This window comes from Numida meleagris, chromosome 2, assembly GCF_002078875.1.
Source record: "Numida meleagris isolate 19003 breed g44 Domestic line chromosome 2, NumMel1.0, whole genome shotgun sequence".
NCBI lineage: Eukaryota > Metazoa > Chordata > Aves > Galliformes > Numididae > Numida > Numida meleagris.
In genome coordinates, this window is record NC_034410.1 from 30,037,765 (window position 1) to 30,062,339 (window position 24,575).

At 39.1% G+C, this 24,575-nt stretch overlaps 1 protein-coding gene across 6 annotated transcripts in view; it reads left to right on the forward strand.

Annotated features, from left to right (window-relative positions):
- ABCB5 (ATP binding cassette subfamily B member 5) overlaps window positions 1–24,119 on the forward strand; it is a 45,147-nt gene extending 21,028 nt beyond the window's left edge. For 4 of the 6 annotated variants that reach the window (XM_021387604.1, XM_021387605.1, XM_021387606.1 and 1 more), the window contains 14 exons: window positions 941–1,102; window positions 1,319–1,558; window positions 3,572–3,718; window positions 5,758–5,862; window positions 6,633–6,710; window positions 7,825–7,908; window positions 9,814–10,017; window positions 10,848–10,948; window positions 12,226–12,366; window positions 12,775–12,931; window positions 14,468–14,665; window positions 15,507–15,713; window positions 16,617–16,763; window positions 17,217–24,119. In XM_021387604.1, the coding sequence (XP_021243279.1) occupies window positions 941–1,102; window positions 1,319–1,558; window positions 3,572–3,718; window positions 5,758–5,862; window positions 6,633–6,710; window positions 7,825–7,908; window positions 9,814–10,017; window positions 10,848–10,948; window positions 12,226–12,366; window positions 12,775–12,931; window positions 14,468–14,665; window positions 15,507–15,713; window positions 16,617–16,763; window positions 17,217–17,414 (2,169 nt within the window). In that variant the 3' untranslated portion in view covers window positions 17,415–24,119. Of the gene's footprint in view, window positions 1–940; window positions 1,103–1,318; window positions 1,559–3,571; window positions 3,719–5,757; window positions 5,863–6,632; window positions 6,711–7,824; window positions 7,909–9,813; window positions 10,018–10,847; window positions 10,949–12,225; window positions 12,367–12,774; window positions 12,932–14,467; window positions 14,666–15,506; window positions 15,714–16,616; window positions 16,764–17,216 lie in introns of those variants that run through there. The other 2 variants (XR_002435312.1, XR_002435313.1) reach the window with 2 other exon arrangements.

Consider the following 24,575-nt stretch of genomic DNA (forward strand, 5'->3'; position numbering starts at 1 on the left):
ACTTTCCTTCAATGGAAAAAGTGGTGCTAACATTAGTCGTTATTTCCACAACTGAGGAACTATTAACCTCACAAATGCATACCACTTCTGAGCAGTTGTATGCAGATGCATATTGCACGGTGCTTTTTGGATAACCTTTCATTTTTTTGAGGTATTTTGCTTGTTCTGATCACAAGTCCCAGTTGGTGTGATTGAAGACTTTGCACTTCTATATATTAGGGCACAGCATGGAAACCACACACAGACTGACCTCATGTGAAGGCTCATATTAACTCATGTCAGATCATTGAGCCCCTGTATGACAAGAATCCAAATCTGCTTGGAGTAGTTCATCTACTGAAGCTGTCCTTATCTTCTCCACACCTTTCTTCCTGTGCTTGTGCACTGTACTTGAGTGGCGAGTAACTTTCAGCAGTCTCCATGGCCATGGAACATATTTGTTGCACAAATACCTTTGATTTCTCCTTCCTCCAAGTCTCTGTCTGCTCCAGCCATCAGCAAGGAGGGAAGTCATTTCTCCAGCAGCTGCAGGCTGGCATGTGCACAGTCACTGCATGAAGGCTGTGCCCACAACTCAGCTGCATGTGGGAGCTCCAGGGGGTTGGACCATGTAACCTGGAGACTGATGCAGTGGAGGCTCTAGCTGCAAAATTGAGAATGCATTAGTTGAATATTTGAGAAGTAGCTTATTTCAGAGGACTGTGTCAGGGTTTTAGGGAGTGACTGAAACACCTTTCTGACTCCAAAAGCGTTCCACTCCTCTGTAGTTTTCTGTAAAGTCTCATCAGGAGTCATGCAGATAGTACGCTTCCTAAGAATATACTTGTATGTACTTTTTTTTAAGTTTGGATTTTTTTGTATGATAAATGGCTAAAATAATTTTTATTTGTTTCAGACATAGTTGTGCACATTTTAATGTAAACTGTTGTTTTTCTGCAAGGCTCGGACTGGACGTACCACTATTGTGATTGCTCATAGACTATCTACCATCAGAACTGCTGACACTATTGCTGCATTTGAGAAAGGCATTGTGGTTGAACAAGGAACACACAGCGAACTCATGTTGCAGAAGGGAGTCTACTATTCTCTTGTAATGCAGCAAGTAAGGGCAAAGCATTTACCATCTTAATCCATTTCATCAAGCTGTATCATGCCTTACGGATGCTAGCTTACTGCTCTGCCATTACGCACCAAAATGTTTGGCCCATAAATATCATTGGCCATTGTTTGAAGCAGCTGTAGTCATGAGAAACAATTTTCACTCTTCTTTCTTCCTGCTCAAAATGTCTTGTGACCATATATCCTGAATTCTCACTAGAGCGGTAGCAATAATGTTCAAGATGATGGTACATCAGAAGAAGATGAAGAAACTGAAGTTGAGGAATATGAGGAAGATGACAGAAATAGTTCTGTGGAGAAACTGAACCTTAAAGATCACTTTGAAGAACCAGTGATAACTGGGAGAAGCAGCATTCGTAGAAGATCCAGCAGATACAAGAGCAAGAGGTCCTCTTCTAAGAAAAAGTCCTCTAAGAAGAAGAAGAAAAAAGAGCTGGAGGTTGGTATTAAAACTTTCACTTAGATGTTAGTGATAATATGTAAGCATAATCATAAAACATGTAATTTTAATTACTTTTAGCTAGCTGACAGTCATGCAACCCTTTCTCTGATCCTACTGAAGGCAGTACTTGCCAGGTTGAGTATTTTCCCTAGGACTATGAAGCAATCATGTACATCTTACCAAACTTCACTTCAGCTCTGTTGATATAGTGAAATAAATGTGAAGTTGGGGAGAGTTTTGTTGTTGTTTTGTCATTCTTCATAAAACTAGGAACATTATTTAGTGTTACTGAAATTTTAATTCTATCTAATTAAAATGAGTTGTGAGATTTAATTTGAGGGATTTTTCTTTACCTCTTAGTACTCACCATAGCAAATAGTAGTGGGTAATATAATCCATGGGATGTGCATACTAAGCTTTAAGGCACTTTGGTATGTCATGGTGCATGTGTGTCAAAAAGAAAAAAAATATGTTAAGACTCTAAAGTTTTGGAACGTTAATAAAAGAATCATCTCAATCTCCCCCAGTTCTACCTTCCCTGCAGCCTCTCTTTGGCTCAGTATATGCTTTCAAAATTCAGTTCTGGAGATTTTCGTTCAAATAGTAGACTTTAATTGACCAATATCAAACAAGAATAAAAGTCATGAAATTGAGGTTTTGAAAAGAGAGCCTTGATTTGTCAAAGATGAGTAAAACTTGCTCGCTGCAGTTCATAGGAGAAGTGTTATAGTGATCTCTGGGTTAGACTATGGGTAGGCATGTCAAAAGAAGCTTAACTTTTCTGTTTTGTACTGCTTGGATTGCAGTATTTTTTTGTGTGCAATGTATTGGAAAAGTTGAGAGGAGTTGTGTGATGGGTTGTTTGTTTTTTTTTATTATTACTTAGAGTTTTTGTTTCCTTTTTTTAACTTCAGAACCCTCATATTGAAGAAGTCTAAATTCTGAAGTAAAAATCATGAATTCTTTGAAATCCATGAAAGTTTAAATTTCATCTGTAGTGCCGCATCTGATTATTTAATGTACTTTTAGAAACTTCAGTGTATTTTGTATCTGTATTCCTTCTCCTTCGAGTATGGATTTTGGCTAACATATACTTCAAATAGTATGAAGGAACTGATTGCTACCTAGTATCACAAGAACATACATAACTTCAAAAGAAACTCTTCACTTATTAGTATGGCTTAAGACCTTGTTTCAGGAGGTTGTGGATGTTCATGCTTATGAATTAAGTATTCCATCACATCCACAAATATAAAACATCAAATGTCCAGCTTTTGGAATTTATTACTTAAAAAAATTCAATCCACTGTCATGGCTGAGACTTTAGTCACCCTAATTTGGCATCTGAAGCACTGAATAAGATAACTAGGAAACCAAGAGCAATTTACCATAATTCTGCCTAATATTTTGTCTCGTTTCCAATATTTTCAGTTTTTTCTTTTCCAAAACTCCTCCTGTGATGGCACAGACACTTGAATAAATCAGTAGAGTAGAACAGGGTATTTTTTTATACTTTCAAAGGAGATACAGGCTAACTCACTATTATATATGCCTCTTTTAATGCTCTTGGTCATGATACGTAAATGACATCTATACTCAGTTGTATTATTGCCAGCCCACTAGCATTTAGCTGAACTGCAAGGGTTTTTTCTTGGCTCTAAACAGCAAGAATTTTAGTTCTTCATAATGATATAAGTGTTAAAGTTGCCATTTATGGTGACCAATCCTATCTGACTTCTAGTGAACTGTACTAGTCATCATTCTCCCCTCATAACTTAGCTGTTTGTTACATTTTTGCCTTCGAAGTTTTACAGTGCTGTTGAATTTCTGGAATACAGAGCAGCTAAGCTACAGATCTCCAGCATGTTCACTCACTTGGAGTGCACAGAGAGGGCTTTCAGTACTTAGGAAGACAGTTCACTACTCAAAGCCTAATGAACTCCTGCTGCCTGGGGATTTTCATGTTCTGCAACTTTCCAAGGAAAACTTGCAGTCTTTTCTTTCTTGTAGGAAGAAAATCTCCCTGTTGTGTCTTACTCAAGAATCCTGGCTCTGAATAAGCCTGAGTGGCTGTATGTCCTAATGGGAGTGATTGCTGCTGCTGTCTCAGGTGGAGTCCATCCTGCTTTTGCTGTTATATTTGGAAAAATCATTGGGGTAAGTTTTTGCACATGGGTGCTGCAGTCTTGAACTTCATTCATGCTCAAGCAATTCCCTCTATGCAAGGTTGGATGGGACTCAGTTGTGTAAATATAGGTCCCTTGTCTTTCCTAAAGGTGTCTCAGATGGCCAGTAGCATGTAGAAAGGTGTTGGATATCTGTTTAGACAGTGGAATTACATCCTTGTAGTGTGAGAGTTACAAATGCTGCTACAAAAGTAATGCCTCCTATTTTATTGTTTTGGCCCATGATGTCAGAGAAGAATGCTGGTAGTATGGCAGTAGGCGTTGAACCTTCAGGCCGATATTCCATGATGTTTTGTTGATGTGTGACAGATGGCAGCAGAGGGGCAGTCTGACAGACTGGTGTCTGACATCAAAGTGAGTATGCTGCAAAGGTGTGGAATTGAATTCCTCCGTGCAGGAAAAAAAATGGCACCCATTGACATTCATCAACGCTTGATGAACGTTTATGGAGATCAAACAGTGGATGTCACTGTGAGGTGATCATCAGAGTGAGGTGATGGGTGATACATTTTAGCAGTGGCAACAGCAGCATGAAAGACGAGCCACGTTCTGGATGTCCATACACAGCTATCACGCCACAAAATGAAGAGCATCTTGATCAGTGGATTATCACCAGGGAATTGTGTATGGAGCTGAGTACCAACTTCAGTGAGTTGGAAGCAATGGTGGCAATGTTGGGATATTGCACAGTTTGCTCCAGGAGGATCCCAGGAATGTTCACACAGCAACAGAAAGAACCCCATATTCGAGGGGGGCTTACAACCATTCCAACACTGTAAACAAGCGAGTTCAGAATACCAAGATTGTCAAAAATAAGTTTGGATCAAAATAACTTTCTTGCAGGAAAGGTAGTCTGGTTTTTCAGCAAAGCAGGACTATCATGTGAGAGAACAGGATCTCATACTTACTGATACCAGCCTTCAACTGGTTATTGTGGTGGTGGCCTTGCACTGCAAGTGTTTGAGACATATCAAGCACACCCCAGAAAGTCAGAAGGTGTTTTTTGCTGGTCCTTCACAAGGCTTGTGGTCATTACTGGTAAAAATGCATAGCTAGCGGTGGTGACTGTTGAAAAACAGTGTTTTGTAGTTAAGAATTGCTCTATCAAATGATGTTATTGTGCTCTTTGCATCTGTTGTAGTTTCGATGGAAATAAATAGGAGGCGCTACTTCCAGTATAACCTACATACATTCCTTCCTGTTTGCGGAAATTGGTTACTGATATATTCCTCATGGGTTTTGTCTGTCTTTGCCAGTTCTTGCATGTTTGAATCAGAACTTCTCTCTGACATGTTTTATCTATTTTCCAGTCCCCTTACTTTTTGTATAGAGCACATGTCTGTCTTCTAGGCCTCAAGCTGATCTTGTAAATTCATTAAGTTTGCTTCAGTGGTGTACACGCCTCTTGCTTAAGTTTGCCCCTAGAACTTTTGATATTCTTTTTGGTTTTTACTGAAATTCTTCCAAGATAGCTCTAATAATTCTGGAAGGCACTGAAAACGGACTTTGTAAACAAATTGCTGCTTCTCATTATGAGGGAAAGGGAGTCTCTTGTGCATTTTCTACCTCAGACCTTGAAAGTTACCAGCACAGGTAGAATGACCATCTTGGAGAAAACTGGAATGAGAGCCTGAGGGAAAATGATAGGATTTCTAGGCAGCTGAATGGCTGATGGATTCTGTTGCTCCAACAGACAAATCAACTTTTAGTCATTTTTCATTGGAAGTGATATTCTAGAGGAAGAATGCAGTGTGACTGCACCTGCCTGGCAGAGGAAAGGAGGAATATCTGGAGCTGGTGGAATGAGTTAGTGAGATGTAAGCTGAATGGAAAGCTGGAATGTCTTCTGGCCTTCAACAGAAAATTGAGTGCAGTCTGATTTCGGGATCCAGAATATATGCTATGAGAAATTAAAGCAGACAAGTTTCTTGAGATGAGGGTTGGTTTATGTAGCTGGCAGTCACTGCATATGTACTCATTTTGAGTTTGTTTGTTTTTTTTCTTGCACAGGCTTTTCAAGAAACAGATGGAGAAAAGAGGAATAAAAACACTTTGGTGCTTTCTCTAATGTTTCTTTTACTTGGAGTGATTACCTTAGCAACATACATAATCCAAGTAAGTGTCACTGTACTGAAATGTTGGAGGTTCTTAACTCTCCAGTAGACTGCAGGTATAACTCATATCAGTGCACTTCGAGAAGCAAAATATCAAGCAGAGCTTATGAAAACATGCACAAGTGCCAGGGCTGTTCCTGAGTGCATGATTTGTCTTGATGTACTTACTTAAATATGTGGCTATATTTTCTGTTGATTTAAATAAACACAGCTCCACTGAAGACGATGTGGATTCAAAATGACTGAAAATGTTGCGGGTCAGGCCACAAAAGTTAGTCTGACATTTCTAATTGGGAGTTTGCAGACTCTTGCAAAGTAAATATAAAATAGACTCTTAACCTTGCAGAAGGCGTTTTTTCATACCATCAAAGAAATACATAATTTGCTGTCCTGTTTCTACTCTTCCATAGCTTGCAGGAAATACTGCATATTGATGTCCATACCATAAAGCGCATTAGTATGGCTGCTGCAAGTGGATGTCTCTGGCAGTAGTTGAAACGGAGGCCAACAACTAGATAAGCTGATTTGTCCTGTAATGCTGAGGCATATGAATAAGGCATTACAACAAAGATCCTGCCTTCTTTGTCACGTTACTCCCTTTCTGTGGGAAAACAGAGTTTCAGGTTCCAGGAATGCGAATGGCACTCTTCCCAAGACTTACACATGCACTGGGGGTTGTAGGAGACTTTTTGGAGTAATTGCTTTTATTGTGTGGCTTTATAAACAGAGATGAAGCATCAAATGAGAAAATGTGACTGTTTTTCCCTGCAGGGATTCATGTTTGGAAAGTCTGGAGAAATACTAACAATGAGACTGCGTTCTTTGTCCTTCAAAGCATTACTTCAGCAGGTATGAATTATGCAGCACGGGTGTCATGAGAGCCAGATGGCTTTTGCAGGCCTTGCAAGGTACTTGTTTGCTTACAATTGCACGGGCTGGAGAGGGGAAAAAAAAAAGTCTCTTCTGCCACTAGCTTAGAAAAAATATAACTTTTCTGAGTCTTCTATTCCATGTGCAACTCCAGCTCTGCTGCAACAAATAGTCTGATTTTGAAGGAGTGTCATTGCAAACATGCACATTTCTGACTTGCTAATGTACACATGGTTTGCAGCTGTCTGTGTTTAGCCAGATTCCTGCAAGGATGACCAAAATTTAATCTCCGCTTGCTTGAGCGGTTATGGTGCAAGTACATACCGTGTGGATTTAACTCTAATCTATTTATCTATTTAGATTTAAATGCAAGTATTGCAATCCATAGCACATAGGCAGTCTGGTAGATTTTTAATGCAAGAACTCAATTTTCTGTATTGCATCAAGAATTAATTAAGGAAAGTGAAGTTACTTGTATTAAACCCTTCCTGTTAACCAGTTCATGCAACTTATGTTGCTTGCATAGGAGTTTTGAGAATGTGCAACATAGTGCACCGTGCACCCACTGGGGACAGCTGACAAGAGCCTTGTTGTTCACAGAATCATCTGAAAGGGAGTAGGTGAGGGAAAATTCAAGTGATTAAAAGTAACACCCATAGCCATTGGAAGAACGGAGAAGAAGTGAAACCCGTTTATCTACAAATGTAGACAAGCAATTGATTATCTATAGTTAAAGCAATAAGCAATCTTTACAAGGAGAATTCAGTCCTGTGCAAAGGGTCTTCAGTCAAAGGATGACTGGGTAAAAGGGGATTATAATAAAACTTGACTAACATTCAGAAGAACTTTACATTACTTTTACATTAATAACACTTTTATTGTTATTATGCTGGGAATATCTAATTTTTCACACTCGAAGCTTTTTCCTTTACTTGGAAGAATATTATCGTTAGCCATCACTGATTTGTACTTCCATTTCCTTTTATGCTACCTGATCTGGAAACATTTAGTCATTTTACCACTAAACCTGATTATCTGAAACATGAAAAGAACATGCAGCTTTGTAAAACAAAAATTAATAACTATTTTGTAGGAGATTGGATGGTATGATGATCAGAAAAATGCTGTTGGAGTTCTGTTAACTCGACTTGCTACTGATGCTTCCCAAGTCAAAGGGGTATGTTGATTCTTTCACACTCACTTTTTCTAGTAGTTTTTCCTTACAGATACTAATTGCCATTGGCAAGGGACACTGAAATTATTTCACAATACAGCGGAGTAAATCTACCCCCATAGACTGATGGATACATTCAAATATCATGTTGCTGACACAGTAGGAATGGTTTCCAGCTGATAATTTGGAAACTATTGAAAATCCAGCAGATATTCACGACTTTTCATTTCCCCCTTGCAAGTCTTAAAACTAAACATAGAGTTGTAAAACATTTCACCATGCAAAGTGAAATCTGTGTATGTGCTGAGGACCAGAATTGGTGGACCCCAGGTTTTTGTACCAGATAATGTGTATCACTGGGGTGCCTTGAAGGCTACAGCTGCAGATGATGCAGACTCTTACTGACCTTAATGAAGACAGTTCTTCTTGTCCCTTACCAAACGTGTTTCACACACAAGGAAGCCAAATGGGGAGAAATGACATAGCATTAATAAAGAACACTAGAGAAGGAAATACCCAAGAGAGGAGATGACTCAAGATACTAATTTTGAACAGGAGGACATAATAATTTTGAACTCTGGACATGTGCAGGAGAACATAGCAAATCCTACACAGGTCCAGCACCTATTGCTCATTTCACCAGCGTTCCTCATCTTGCAGGACTTGCAAGAGAAACGTTTGCTATTTTTAAGATGATTTTGTTTCCTTCAAACCTATAAATCAAAAACTCTGTAATCCTTGCATTTTTCATTGCCAGTAGATTTTTGTTTGTTTTCTGTCCTCTATCCTTATGGGCTAATATTATTAACAGTCTTTGACAAAACTTAGTCATTTGCATTGTTTAAAGTTCCAGTTACTTCAGTGGGGTTGAACTACATCACCATGCAGGGCAGAAGTAGAAAAATAGGTACGCAGGGTCATCTAACTATAAAAGCCAACCAAGGGCATGAATTTTTCTCCAAGGCTAGTGTGTTCTCTGGAGCACTCAGTGTGTCAGTAAGTGCGTGCTTCGTGCTGTGCTGGCTGAAGTTTGCAAATCCATCTTTATGTGCAGCCCTTGGAACATATGGCAGCAATTCACCTTGGCACTGGTTTAATTATTACTATTTTAAATTGTATTGAACAAGAAAAGTCTTTTTAGGGCAGGAAAGTCTTTGGCAAAGGAAAAGAATGTTGTTTCCTGCCCAAAGATTTTTGTTTTTTCCATCAAGGCAAATTGTGGAAGATGAGCTGTTTCCACAGGGCTGTTTTCAAACCTTTTTTTTTTCTGCCTGTCAGAACCCATCCTGATGCTGGATGCAAATCATCTCTCTTTTTGAAGTCTCTAGATGAGAAGGTTATACAGGCTGGGAGAACATAGGAGTTCTTCAGTATGAGTTAATATTTTTTCCACCTATTAGCCCTGCTGAGATAAAGCATTTCTGCAGTGTGACCAAGTGGGTTTGGGTTCCCAGAAAAAGAGTAGATGCAGCAGCTCGAGGACCTGAAGATGAGTGATTTCCACTGCTGCTGGTGGGATGGATTAATGGATGGCTGTCAGTGGAACAAAACTCTAGCCAAAAGCTGGGCCTCCAGCCTGCTCTCCTCCAACGGTCGCTGCAGCCTCCTGAGCCTGGGTTAGTGAAGGAGGTCTCGTGTGTGTGTATGACAGTACGTGTATTTCTTTAGACAATTGGCATGAGCAACTCTTCAGACATCTTTAACCTCACTTGAAGGCTTGAACGCTGGCAGGTAAGAGGAATGTCGAGGAACTGTTACATAAGTACATTAACAATGTCAGCGCATGTTACCACTCAGGATTTCGTTTTCCAGCTGAAGTGCTGGCCTTGAGTAAATAGTAACTTCAAGTGGTGATATATCTAACAAAATCTAACGATGGATATTTTGGGGTTTCTGGGGTTTTCTTAGGCAACTGGAAGCCGGCTTGGACTGATGACTATGACTGTCTTTACCCTTCTGACTGCCATCATTATTGCTTTTGTGTACGGCTGGCAGCTGACTTTGCTTATTCTGGCCTGCATTCCTTTCGTTATTGCTGCAAATGCTGCAAATGTTAGCTCTGTGTCTGGTCATGCAGCAAAAGATCAAAAAGCTTTGGAAGAGGCTGGAAGAGTAAGTTCTCCAATTTTAACTACAGGGTTATGGTGTGAGATCACTTTTAAGGACAACATTGTTGCTATATTACAGCTGACTCAATTATCCAAGATAAATGAAGTGGAGAGAGCAGAGGGCAGGATGGGGGATCAAGGGAATGTTTATATATCCCTAAGGAAAGCAAAACATAGATAACATAAAACATCTGTAAATAAAAATGCATTTGAATGCCTCCATAGCAGATTTCTGGGCAGGGGCAGCTATAACAGCAGCAGCCCCAGAACTGGTATGTTTCGGGCCTGTGCTGTAGCTAGAAGTGTTGCAGGGCTCACTACCAAGCTCCAGCGCAACATTTTTTTTTTTTAAATTCCATCATAAAATGCAAACTATTTATGTACATATGAGGCCTAGAGTACTGCCTTTGTTTACCTGATAGTGCTTTTCCGGGAGACAGAATTACTCCATGTAAAAATGCACATTGTCTAGATGATTGGGGTTTATTCTTATTTTATTACATAGGGTTTAATCTGCTGGGATTACAACTTATGGGATAGGGCAAGGGCTGCTGGCACTTCATGTATCCTGACCCAAAGGCTCAAAACTGAAGTACCTTGTCGTCTTCAGCCTCCCCTTGTCTTGTACTCACCTTGGGGTGAGTAACTTCATTGCTGTAGGCTTCAGTTCATAACAGACCTCAGTCTCTTTTCTTTAAGTAAATACTTTCTGATCTAAACTAATGAATGTTAGAGAAGATCAGATATTTAGGAGATATGCCATAGGTTGAGGTTATAATAAATTACCTTTTTTATTTTATGCATTTACTTATTTTTTTTAATCTCCCAATTTAGGTTTCAACAGAATCAGTTGAAAATATAAGAACTGTAGCTTCACTGACCAGGGAAGAAGCATTCTATGAGAAGTACATAACCAGTTTGAATGGTCCGTACAGGTGGGATCTTTTTTTTTTAAATTCTGTTCATTGAACATTTTAAACCTTTCAATTTGTTTTAAATACACTTCTTGCAAGCTATCCAATCCCCACAAGATTGGGATTTTCCATACGTTTGAAATTTTTTCTCGTGCTATAATTTAATATGCTTTCTTAGATGCAATGTGGAGAAAAAACGTTTGCAAGACTTGCCTTTTCATTATTCAAATACTTCATAAAATGCATTTTCCTGATGCTTTACATAATATTGTTTGCTTGTGTGTGCATAGAACATAAGACATCTATTCACTCAATTTCAGTATGTTGGATTAATTAGTATAAAGTAAGGAATGGGCAGTCAATTTGCATACCATGCCCCTTACAAAACAAACCAGTTTTATTCTATTTATGTGACTTTGAAACCTCAGATGAACTTCATGTTATTTCCCTTGTTTGAGCTCCTGTATGCCACTGACTTCTGTTTGCTGAAAGACATTCAAATCACCAGGGCTGTCAGATTTTTCTAACTCCATTTTACTTAAAATAAGATCTGATTTGGTTTTTTCCTCCTTTGAGGTAAAAATATAAAAGATGGAATTGAAAATTATGCACTGTATAAACTGTCATCATCCAAAGTAGTGTTAAAATTCAATATCTGGTGAACTAGTATTGCCCAAGATGTAAGCAGTGTGCTTGCCTGGACTGTCAGAAGTTTCTGATTTACTGCTCAGACTGGAAAGAAGATCTCCGTTTCCTTAATGATCATCCTAGACCACGAGGGCAGAGTCTTCCTGACTGATACAGTGTGCACTGAATTAGCTACGCCAAATGAAACCTCTCCAGAAGGACAAACTGAGAGAGGCTTAGTATAAATCCTTGCGGGAAAACTCAGCAATATGTCCCTGTTCCAAATTGGAATGAGAGGTCTCTGCATGCATGGGAAGGCCTGGCTGAAGTCTGTAGGCAGCCCTTAGGCTGGGCTGAAGCCTGCCTATTTCTCAATTAACCACTACGTATGACCCAGCTTATTAAAATGTGTTTCTTTTTTTTTTTTTTAATCTGCTCCAGTGAACTGCCATGCTGTAGGAAAGTAAAGGGAGCGATTCAAGATAGCGTAACTGAGGATCTCATTGCTCTAATTTTATGTTCTAAGGGCAATTCCATGTCACAGCATAGGATGCTTTTAGAGTCAGAGTGTGTTGTTTGAAAACTTTAACCCAGAAATCTGGCCATCCCCTGGCCACTGTCTGTTTTTTCTATTTTACAAGTTATTCATGGAAAATCTCTTCCTGTCACAGAGATTCTCTTAAAAAAGCCCCTTTATATGGACTTACCTATGGAATAGCTCAGTCTGCAAACTACTTTGTTAACGCAGCAGTCTTCAGATTTGGGGCGTGGCTCATTGCTCGTTGTTTGACCAACTTTGAAAATGTATTTATGTGAGTATCGTTCGTGAAGGTAAAGATGGGTATATGGGATAATGATTTCAATGCATGCTTATTTAATCTAATTACAGAGGTAATGGGATGTGGAGACTCCAGAACTTGCAGTCTGGCTGGGAGCAGTTTGGGTAGAAGGGCTGTTTTGGAGAAAGGCTCCACTGCCCAAATACACACCTGTGGCTACATTCAGTGCATCATCTCTGGACAAGTCTTCGCTGTTTGATGTTCCTTCCAGCCAGAGGGTTTTGTATAGAGAATGATGTGACACTACTACTAATCTATAAAATAGTAATTAATTACATAATCTAAAGAGGCTAAGGACTTTATTTTTGAAGGTTTGTTTTATATGTGAAGAAAACAGCATGTTCCACCAGAAACAAGTGATTCTTCATCTTTTGTTTTTAGAGTCTTCTCTTCTGTCATATTTGCAGCCATGAACGTTGGTCAGTCTGCTTCCCTGGCACCAGATTATGGCAAAGCTAAGATTTCAGCTCAAAGAATCTTTCATCTTTTGGATAGAAGACCTCAAATTGACAGTTACAGTGAAGAAGGTGAAAAATTGGTGAGATTTTTTCAGAAAAACCTTGAATGACATTATTAGTAATGGTTTACGATCTACAACTGTATTCACACTGCCTCGTGTTTTGTAGAGCGTTACTGAAGACAGACACTGTATAGAATAGTGTTACTGCCTTGCTAATTTTTTTTCTTAATGGACATTCTGTGTGTAGCCTTAAATGTGGTTTTGCTCTGAATGAGTCTAAAAATGATTTTTCATTCAACTGCCCTACATTTTAAATGGTTTCAGGAAAACATTAACAATGTCAGTTCACAATTCATTGCCTTTGTGTAAGGGTTTACAGGAGAAATGAAATACAAGTGCAGTTTACTACTGTTTTTGCAGATAAGCGGGAGAGTAGTTCTGTCAGAAGAACAGTTTTGCCAAAATCCATCCTCTCACAACTGTGGAAACTCTTACAAGAGTCAATGTGTTCTAGGGAACTCAAAACTAACCTAATGAATAATATGTTTTACTCCAGAGGTTTAAAATGTCTCACCTTTAAACCAACGTTGTCATTAAGGAAGCTGATCTTGGCAAATAAACTGGAAGCATTTTCTGCTGAAATTTGATGTGATGTGGAAGGATTACATTTACGCATACAGATTAAAATTATCTCATTTGCAGGTGTTAGACAGTAGCCCCTGCTCAGGAAACTGTAATCCACTTTCCATAACTTTAAGATCTTACACAGGATTTTCAACCCTTTTAGTTATGATCTTTATGTATCTTTTTTGAAACAGAGCTCTCAGGCACAGACTTGGAAAAATTTGGCAGAAAGTCCATGGCAAAATAAAACTTGAGTAGAAATATGTGTAGTCTAGACTGGACTCAAAAACTAGTGCTTGTCACTTGCTCAAGGCAAAGACTTGAGCCCCTTAATTTAGCTGTTGTGCTAGTGTTCCTAGAAGGGCTGCTAGTTTTTATGTGGGACTGGCTCCTACCAAGGGGAAGCAGACTATTAGGCAAGGTCTGAATGCCTGCCCCCTTCTTTAACTTGTGCTTAGAGATCTGCCTGTCTAGAATGGCTGATTAATAACTGCTGTTGCTTTTCAAAACACCAGCTTGTCCTACATGCCTGTAAATTACCTACTAAAGAATATACCTTTCTTACCTTGATGTCTGATCTTGACCTTTTGATGTATTCATGCAAATCGTGCTACCTGCAGTGTGAGATCAGGAAAGCAAATGTGATAGATCATACCAGGAAAAGTGCCTCAGTTAGGTGTGTAACAAATGGAAAACATTATTTGTGTAAAGATTGTCCTTTTGAATGCTGAAGTAAATATAAATAGAGAAATGCACAGGACTGTTACTCCAGAAGGATCTAGTGATTTGCAACTAGAGATAATCCTATAAATAACAATACTAAACTTGATCCAATATGTAATTGCAAAGAACAACTAAAGCTGTTTCAAAATCACCATCCCAAACTTCTCTGTCGGTTCTCTCATTCAACACTTGTAAGCCTTGTCTACTTATTTTAGTTAAAGCTAATAAATGCTAATATAATCATATGAACTTTCTGTTACTTTTCAGAGTAATTTTGAAGGCAACATTGAATTCAGAAACATCCATTTTGTATATCCAACAAGACCAGAAGTTCAAGTTTTGCAAGGACTTAATGTGAAGGTTAACAAAGGACAGACTCTGGCATTAGTAGGAAGCAGTGGCTGTGGCAAAAGCACATCCATTCAGCTCTTGGAGAGATTTTATGATCCTGTGGAAGGACAAGTGGTAAAATAGACTTGTGTGGCTATTCATAATTGTTGAATCTACAGAACTCTTTTTATCTTCTAGGGTCTCAGGGGTCTTAAATGGTCCTGACAATACCTCTGGAGAGATGCCTCATAAATGAAGTGCGGGTTACTGAGGCTGCAGCTGTATACAGCCTCCAGATCACTGTTGCTGCCTGCCCCATCACTAGCACGTGTGGCTAATGTGTGGGATTGGCACAGTATGCTGGCACAGGGTGCTTGTACACCACCAGGAATGATGGTTTTATGCTACGTTGCCTCCTCAAAGCTGCTCACTGCCTGGTCACACTGGAGTAGAGAGCTTGTGTCACTTGCTTGACTGTGTGCAGGTCATCTGAGAATATGAATTCACACATTAGAGACAAAGATGCGTTCTTCACACTGTACAAACGTAATCCCACAGCATGACAATGTGTCACTGCCAGAAGGGTGCAAGAGGCTTTTTGATGTATTGACTATTAATGTGTATCAAAGTCTGATGAAACCTTACTAGAAATTTTAAGATTGAGTTAAAGGACCACAGCTGAGACTGTGTTGTTGATTTGGCTTCTTAGGGATGGCCTGGTTTTAGCAGGCCTAGAAGGATTGCAGGAACAGCCTGTGATATGTGCTCCATGCTTCTATCTGCTGGAAAATAAAAACACATGAAATTAAAAAATAATGAAAATAAATGTTTATCCATACTTCTGGTTTTTGTTCCATTTCAAATAATTTTAACATGTAACAGGTTTCCTGGTACAGTTTGTTTCCTGTTTATGTTACGTATCTGTGGATGAGCTCTGTAGTCAATTTGGCATCATTTTTTCTGTTTCTCTTTCTAGTTAGCAGATGGATTTGATACCAAGTCTTTGCATTTACAATGGCTGAGGTCCAGGCTGGGTCTAGTGTCACAGGAGCCCATTTTGTTTGACTGCAGCATCGCTGAAAATATTCAATATGGAGACAACAGTAGGCTTGTTAGTCAGGAGGAAATTGAAGAGGCAGCTAAAGCAGCAAATATTCATGCCTTCATTGACAAATTGCCAGAGGTGAGAAACAGCAGTCTTCTCTTCACAGTGCATTTTAGATGTTTGGAGTGACATGGAGAGATCTGGGTAATGCGCACTTACAAAGATCAAAATGAAAACGTATAGTTATATTTCCTTTATATGAGGAATATATTTTAAAGATAACTGATATTTTAAAATATCAAATTGTGCGTTGTTTAAAATCCCTGTTAGATTGTTCAGATGAGTCAATGCTCCAATGAATGTAATGGTAGACAAAGCAGAATGAGTGGAAAAAAATGAGGACACCATACAAGCATTTCCTCATATCCTTATTTATTAATATTATTTTTCCTTCTGTAGCTGAAACTCCTCAAATCACTTTAAGATTTTTTCCTGTAATACTTCAATAAAACTAAATGTTTTATTTCTAATTGGATGGGCATGCATAGGGAGTGTTTCTTAAAATACTACGTGTTAATAAATCAAAAGGGAGTGGTGTGACGTTTAACCTTCATGCCTGCAAAGAAATTGGTTCTAACAAGGAAGAATGCTTTGATGGTTTGTTTTCACTGTAGTTCTGCATTACTGAAAATGATGTAACGATGCTGGAAAACACTATTTTTGTCACTACTAATAATGTTTGGGATTCTTCAGTTATTCACGAGTAACACAGGATCGAGTCCTTGACGTATGTGTCAGGAAACATTAAATATATCATTACTCTTGTGGTCATACAGTGATGGACAGATGTCTGGACACCTTAACACTGTATCACAGGCAGTACCATTCAAGAGCTGCTCTAGTCTTAAAACCATTTGCACTATTCTTTCATGAATCTAACCTAATTATTTTTATAGCTGCATGTGAAACTTCACTTTTCTCTAAGAGCATTCTCAAGCCTTTTTTTTTTTTTTTTTTTCCTCCTCGCCTTCAAACATCCAGAAATATAACACTCGGGTGGGTGAGAAAGGAACACAACTTTCTGGAGGTCAAAAACAAAGAATAGCGATTGCCCGAGCTCTGGTTCGTAATCCTGCCGTTCTGCTTCTAGATGAAGCTACTTCTGCACTTGACACAGAAAGTGAAAAGGTGAGTAATGATCATCATGTGAATTACTGATGGCTATATATGTGGCTAATTGCTTTTCCTTAGAATAAAATTTTAAGAAAATCAGCATAAAGTGTTGCAGTTGCTCAGCTGTGGAGGAAAAAACAGGCAGGTGTATCACCATAGCATTTCCATTTTAAGCTGTGAATTTAAATACGTTAGGAAGCTGTGCATATCTATTAAAAAAGCTTTTGAAAAAAGAAAAATGTCAAAAAACACCTCAGAGAGGTTATATGCTGTGGTTTTTCTGTTAGTTGTATTTGATAGTAAGTACTGAATTTGTGTTCTGACACAACCTGGATGTCTAAGAAACCAACTGTCAATGCACTTCCTTTATAGAAGAGTGTATTCAGGTGATAATAAGAGTAAGAAATGAAATGTTTCTTACAGCTGAGGCTCTATAAGTGCTAACAGCATTTTCATATCTGTCTGCAGATTGTTCAGAAAGCTCTGGATAATGCCCGGCAAGGTCGAACCTGCATTGTAATTGCACACCGCCTGACAACCATACAGAATGCAGACATCATCGCAGTGATCCAGAACGGCAGGGTGGTGGAGCAGGGCACCCACAGCCAGCTGCTGGCAAAGGAAGGACACTATTATGCCCTTGTAAATGCACATGTCTCTAATTAGTGCTGTTAGTTGATTTTTTTTAGTTTGTTTTTTTTTTCTGGGAAGATGTGAAAAGCTGACAGAGAAGTCATGTTGGCTGTATCTCTGCTGATGGAACAGTGGCCATGTGGTGTGGCTTTGTTGCTGCACCTGGTGTAGTCTTTGGCCTACGTACCTAGTGGAATAAACAGTGCATGCCCATAGTTAGTAGGTACACGTGGCATGCCAGAGACTGGGCTTTTGTGGGGGTAGTGTGATCTGAAGGGAGCCAGACCTGGAGCAGTCTGATCCAGTGCACCAATTCAGGTGGGGCACCCAAATCTTTCTGTCCCCTCAAACTCCGGCCTGCATGAGTTGGCACAGATCAAGGGTGGCCCACAAGAGTGGCAGTGGCTAACTGTCATGCTAAGTGAAGGGCTGCTTGTGCTTGCTTCTGTTTCTTCTTTTTTTCCACCAACCAGATGCAGCCGTGAAGTTTTCTAGATGATCGAAGAACTGTTGATTCTCACAGATCACATTCAAAATAAAAGCATTTGTATCTCACTAGAGAGAAGTGGTTGTTTTTTCCACTTCTTGCCCTACTTCTGATATTACTCCACACATTTTTTGAGGATTCAATATTGTATTTCAGATAATAATTGCAATAGTGGAAAACCTTCCATATATTGGTATATTTTATATAGTTTATCAGTGTCTTTTGTACTTTCCAATTGCGGTCATCGGGGTTGCTTCAAAAGTCTTATAGGAGAGAGCTAGGATGGCTGCTTTGGAGTGGACTCGCTGTTACATTCCCTTTTTCTTTGTTTCTACACTGGAGTTAAGCAGTAGATTCTCAGTTTAGGGGAAAAATATCTTACTGCTTTATCCACCAAAATTCTGGGGGAAGAAAAGAGTGATTGTTGCTTTGGGCTGGACATGTATGTGTTTTTTTTATTACAATTATAATAAATTGCAACACTACAGAAACTTATTCATTATAGTATTACAGTAACAACTAAAATTAAGTAAAAACAGGAAATTATTTTCTGTAAATAAATAGAAATAGCAGCTATTAAGTTGAATCATCTAACACCTGTGACTGGTTAATGGAACATCTTTGTGGAAAATACTGCATTTGCATCCACACAGATAACAGAAAAATCCAAAATGTGCTTCCTACCTCCGGCTTGGAATTATTTAGTAAAACAGGGGCAAATGGACTAAGGAAATATTCAGTATTTGACCTGGAAGTTGCTGAAACAGTTTCACCATGGTCAGCCTAGAAAAATAAGTTCTGTCACTCCTGGGGCTTGTGTTTCCCCTTGTCAACCTCTATAAGGGTAAATATTACCTACAATGGAAAGAAGAGTGATTACCCTTGCCTCAATTTCAGCACGTTCCTCACTGCTGCTCATGTAGAGCGTTCTCATGCTGCAGTAGCTGGACAGTCTCAGTACCATCTGTGTATTTTAGGGACAAACAAAGAAAGGTCTTGAAGTGAGATGCTTGGCAGCACCATGTGGAAAGATGAGCTTGCATTTTGGCTAGGGCCAGAGGGAAGAGGTGCTGCTGCCATAACAGAGGGAGCTGCTCTGGGCCATGGGAGCTGGGTGGTGAAAGAGCTGTGACTAACAGAGGTTCCTTGAGTGTCCTCTGCGCTTCAAAGATGGAGAATAGAGAACATTACTGAAGTAAATAGCATTAATTTGCTTACGTTAACAAGTGAGTTGTTTTTTTAACATATGAATGTATTTTACAGATTTATCTCAATACGAGGATACTAGAAATTGCTAATGTCCGTAGCCCTCTTTAAAAGGTCATCTGCAGATGTGAGAAAAACAGCAGACAAAACCAAGCCCTACCCACCAGGAAAGAGACGGTGGTGGGCAAGAAGCAGAGCAAAATTCAAGCCGAGTGTAAGAATGACAGAATAGCGCATTACTGAATGCCTGCAAAAATACAGGCTGAGCTGGGTGACTTTACTGATTCAATTAATCTATAAATAGATTAGCACGTTCAGCCTGTAGGCATTACTAACAAACTTTGTACTCGGATGGTTTATTTCAGACCATTCATGTCACCTTCCCCAGCTGGTTATGCCCATGCAGCTGGCAGACTGGCTGCGTGCCAATTAAAAGCAGATGTAAATTCAGAGACAAATACATGCTAAAAGCATCTTTTCAGCACTGGCTGGCTGGTATAAAGATCAAAAGAATTAACTCTGACAGGAGGGAAAAAAAAAAAAAAAGCCTATGAGCATACATTTTAAGATCCCCATCACTCTGTCCTGTGTTGACGTCTACCCCAGGTGCTAGAGTTACACTTCCCTTATCCCTGAACAAGCAGAGGCTACATGCCCAAAGTGAGGTACTGGTGATTCCACCAGGGACCACACCCCTAAGATGATTTGTGCCATGAGTATAGTGATGAAGGAAGCACAAAAACTCAAGGAACACCAAAGACCTTGTTCATGAATAGATGAGAAGCGTTCAGCCCATGGGCTTGCTTTATGCCAGCACTGCTAAGCCTGCTAGAGAACTGATGTCTTACCATGTTCCAAAGATGAGAGCTGAGACTTCAGAGAAGGCTTTCATAAGGAATTTTGGAGAAAGAATTGATGATGTCTTAAATTGACTGTATAGTTAAAAAATTAATTACTAACATAACCTGAAGCCCCAGAGATGAGATACGGAGTTGACAGGAAGGTGCAAACTAAGGGGTACAGGAGCTGCTTACCCTTATGGCTTCAAAGAATCAATTGTTCTCGTACAGGCATTGGAGTTCACCAGTCCCAGTGGATGTGGACATTTCCCAGTCCTGGATGTGCTATTTCAGTTTGAAATATCTGTCAGCAATTAAAGAATAATGCTGTTTGCAAAACTGTAAAGGAATGTCATGTTTACCAGCTCATGGCTGGGCTTTTTTTCCCCCAAATGTTTACTTTCTTCTGCAGCCTGTAGGATTGCAACTTGGAGGCATCTAGAAGCTGTAAGGAAGTGCACAGCCTCATAAAGAAATTATTTGATAATCCTGATTGTATGACAAAAAAGAACGCTTTCATGAAAATTGCAATTCTCAACTCTTTTCTTTTGGGATCAGCTGAAATACTAAACCAGTGTGTCTGTTATCTATTTTTCTACTGCTATTAGTTTTATAAGCTTAATTGAAACTCAGAGAGTTTGCACAATTCCACTAAACTGTGGCAGGCAATATCTAACCTGTCCTTCCTTGGCTATAATCAGTAGACATTGTACCTATGACATTTTACTTACAAGTTTGTAAGTGTCAGGCAAAAGGAGAGCTCACAGGACTCTTGTCACAGTAATCACTAGGAAAATTCCTGTCACACATGGGAGCAGGCCTATTTTGAAGTTAATGGTAGGTGATTTCACTAATTAATAAGGGAAACGTTAAGAAACTATGCAGGATCGTTAAGGTCTGTTCACCTGACATTGCTGGAGGGTTTTGAGTGAAACTGCTTTCCTGGACTGAGTCAACTCTAGGAAAATAGCTACCCTTGTAACACAGGTAATAAAAAGCCAGATCTTGATCTGCTAAATCCCACCATATAGATATGCGTAGGACAGCTGATAACCTAATTTCATTTCCTTCAATGAACTTGTTTCCAGACATCTAACACAAGAATTTGGCTTTCTGTTTCAAGACTAAACAGCTTTTCAGGATGGTTTGTGCCCCCCTCCCTTCCACGAGGAGGTATTTCACAGCATTGTCACAGCAGCGCTGCAGTTCTGTCTCAGTGCAGAGCTCACCCGCTGCCTGCTACCATGCGTGCCTTACCCAGATGACTCATTTTTATACAGAGATTCAATCAGAAGCAGAAGAGTTCACTCAGGTCTTGGAGCTATGGTTGCGCCTTGCCTAAGAAGAAAATAAAGTGACTGTTTTTCCAAGCTTTTCTGTTTGATTATATGAGAAAAACATGGGTTTGTAATCACTACAGCTGTAGCCGTGTTGTACATGAACTGATGAGTGAGAGCCAGTGCGTTGCTTGGCCTCTTTTTGTGCATCCATGCTTCCCCAAGACAAGTTTCTGTAGAAACATAGTTTCTCTGTATATAGGGTCTGAGCTATTGAGGCATACCTAAGTTCTTCCAAACTGTTAGGAGCGAAGATAAATAGCAAGGCAGTAAGGCCATCATCAGCCCAGACGTAGACCCTTCTTTTAAAATGTACTTAAGAGACTTCTTTAAGTCTGGATCCTTAGCTACATACAAAGGACTGAGTTTTCTATTCAAAGGTAGAAGAATCCAGATGCACTGCTATTCTCTACCAACTTCTAGCTGCCCTATAAGTCTTAGCACAGACTGCCCATCGTTTCAATGTTTTCCAAGGTTACAGCTCTGCCTGGCTGTTCTCTTCCAGCTACCTGGGCTGCTTTTTCTCCTCAAGCACCTGCCCTAGCACACATAGCAGATGCTGTACTGTTATGCAGTGAGAAAGGACAGACAGAGACTGAGGGGAAGTGCCAAAAGCAATACAGATTCAAAAGGATTACCTTCTAAATTCAAGAATATTTCTCAGCAGAAGACTGTCATTGCTCTCAGTAAGTGAATCATTTACAGTGGATTGTTTCCATCTGCCTTTGTCAAATAGCCTGCAAGCAGCTCTTATCTACCTGAGACCCTACCTATCATCGTGTGTTTTTATTGCCTACCTGGTTCATCAGCAGTTATATCAAGAAACTATTTTATGAAGCATGTCTTTCTGTCTGGAAATAATAATCTATTGTTCCCTTAGGGAAGCTCACACATCCTCTCTGGTTATCCCCAGCCTGTACCAACAACATCAGCATCTCATGCTCCAAAGAAAATTCACCAAGCCTTCCTGTAATTCTCACAAAGAAGCCAATCTTTGTTTTATTGAATGTTTTCACAGAAAGATATTTTGAAATCATGTTAGCTCAAAAAGTAGGACTTAAGGATACATTGGTGTTTTTTTGTTGTATTTTCACTTGCTTTACTGTTTCCATAGGAGTAATACCCCACCATCCCACTTCTTTTTAATTGTTCTGAGCATCATCTGTGATTACTGCCTTATCGCACATATTCCAAAGGAAAATCACCTTTCATTAATCTCCACTAGAATAATTCCTTTTGTTGCAGTCTTCTGGATTCTAAAAAATGACCTGAATATGACTATTCTCATGCAAATAATTGTTCAGTCCTGCCTCCTCAGTATTTGATCTGCCGCAGGCAGCACTCCTGGAGAAGGCACATCGTACTCTACAAAGATAGAAATGAGGGAGAAAGAGACACTGCAATGGGACACTCACCCCTCTGCTCACATACGACTGAGGAAATAAATTAGATTGCCTTTAAAACATCCATAGGTTTTGAGTCATCTGTTTCCAGATGTCTTAGAATACAGTGAACTACACAACAAATGTGCCTATTTCTTACCATAAAAGTAAACGGAGAATTTGGGTTTCCATTCAGGTTATACATTTACATTAGGTGAAGGGATTACCACTCCAAATGTATGGTCTTTCTTACAGAAGTTGTCAGGTTAGCTTATCAGTCCTGCAAATAACATTAGGAGGCCCTGACCACAAATGTTGCTCTTTCAGATGTGAGTTTTGAGGGTGAGAAAGGACCTCTGGAGCACACGAAGGTGAAGCTTCTTCATCTGGATATTAGCAGTGCAAAAATACTGAAGTGAAGGACAAATAGTAAGAAAACAGGAGTTAATTATCCTGAATATATAAGCAGAAAATAAATTTGCAGATTGCAGCAGACAAATAGCTTGTAATAATGAGCAAATGAGCAGAATTGGGATTTTTTCCTCTCTCGAACAGCATGTGGGGAATTTTAAACAAAGAGTTAACATTTTCAGGGTTCAAAATAAATAGCCTCTCTGACAATCCAATCCTTTGTCCATTTTGTTATGAAACCATACTAAAAATGATAAGTGGAGTTCTCATTTTCACATCTGCTATCCATATGAACATACACCTGGCAGTGATGTGTGTGTGTGTGTGTTGCTTCAGAGGAAACAACCAAACAGCTATCACTTTATACAGCACTAATAGCCTCAGTTATAAACCTGCTACATGTGTTTTATTTACTGTAAATGAAGTGTATAGAAGCAATTCAGAATATGAAGACGAAATTTTAATGGGTCACTTTTATGCTAGAGCAATATGAAGAGGCATCTGAAATGTGATTTACTTTTTAATACTCAGTAAAGTAATTTTTGTTGGGATAAACAGGGTTCCCAACAAGTACTCACACAATTGTTTCTTCAAATTCTTATTTCACACATACTTTGAGACTTGGAGCAATTTTTTCCATGAATATATGCTAATCTGTCTGGGACTTCTCCAAAGTTACGTTTTCTTTCTCTCTTTTGTTTCTTTTCCTTTTTCTGTTAGATCTTAATACTCTGCCATAGTTCTTTTACACTCATATATTTAGTTGCAGTGTGGTAATGTACATTGATCCTGATAAATTTCTCTGCATTCACCATAGTTAAATAATCTTTGTAACTATCAGTTCTTATTGTTACTTGCAGATAAATAGAGTTATGGGTTTGCTTCTTCTGCAAAAAAATGTCTAATTTACCTTCTTATGGAACAGAGGAAAGTGTAACAGTTGGAATATATGAGCACACTTAGGTGGATATATGATTTTATGTTTATAAAATACACATTTGTGTATGTTGCAATGCATTAGAGATTGCTTCATTGCAAGAAATTTAGGAATAATTAAAATTAAGTGGTCAAATGAATCATGGGAAATTTCCATTTGTTTCATGATTTCAGTTCAACCTTACAGAATCAAAAGTAGCTTTCTGGGGGCGCAGTCATCAAGTCTGGATGATGCAATTTCTTTATTCCTCTTAGTCAGACACATAAGTCATCACTCAACTCACATACTGTTTTTGCCTGCACGATGTTAGTTACACATGCAGATTTATTCCATTTTTCAGTAGATAAACCTCTGTTAGCTTTTATGTCTAGGCCTTTTAGCCGTACCTCCTGGGAAAGCAATTAAACTCCATGAGCTTGAAAATCCCAGACTGCTCACTTTATGAAAGCACTAGCAAATCTCTTAGGATCCCAGAAGCTGTCCCCTGCCTTTCATGAGGGATGGCATTATGAAAAGCTACAGAACTCAGCTTGTCTGACAAAAAACTTCTTACTGAAAAATTAAACCTCCTCTCATCTCGCTGCTTTCCCAGAGG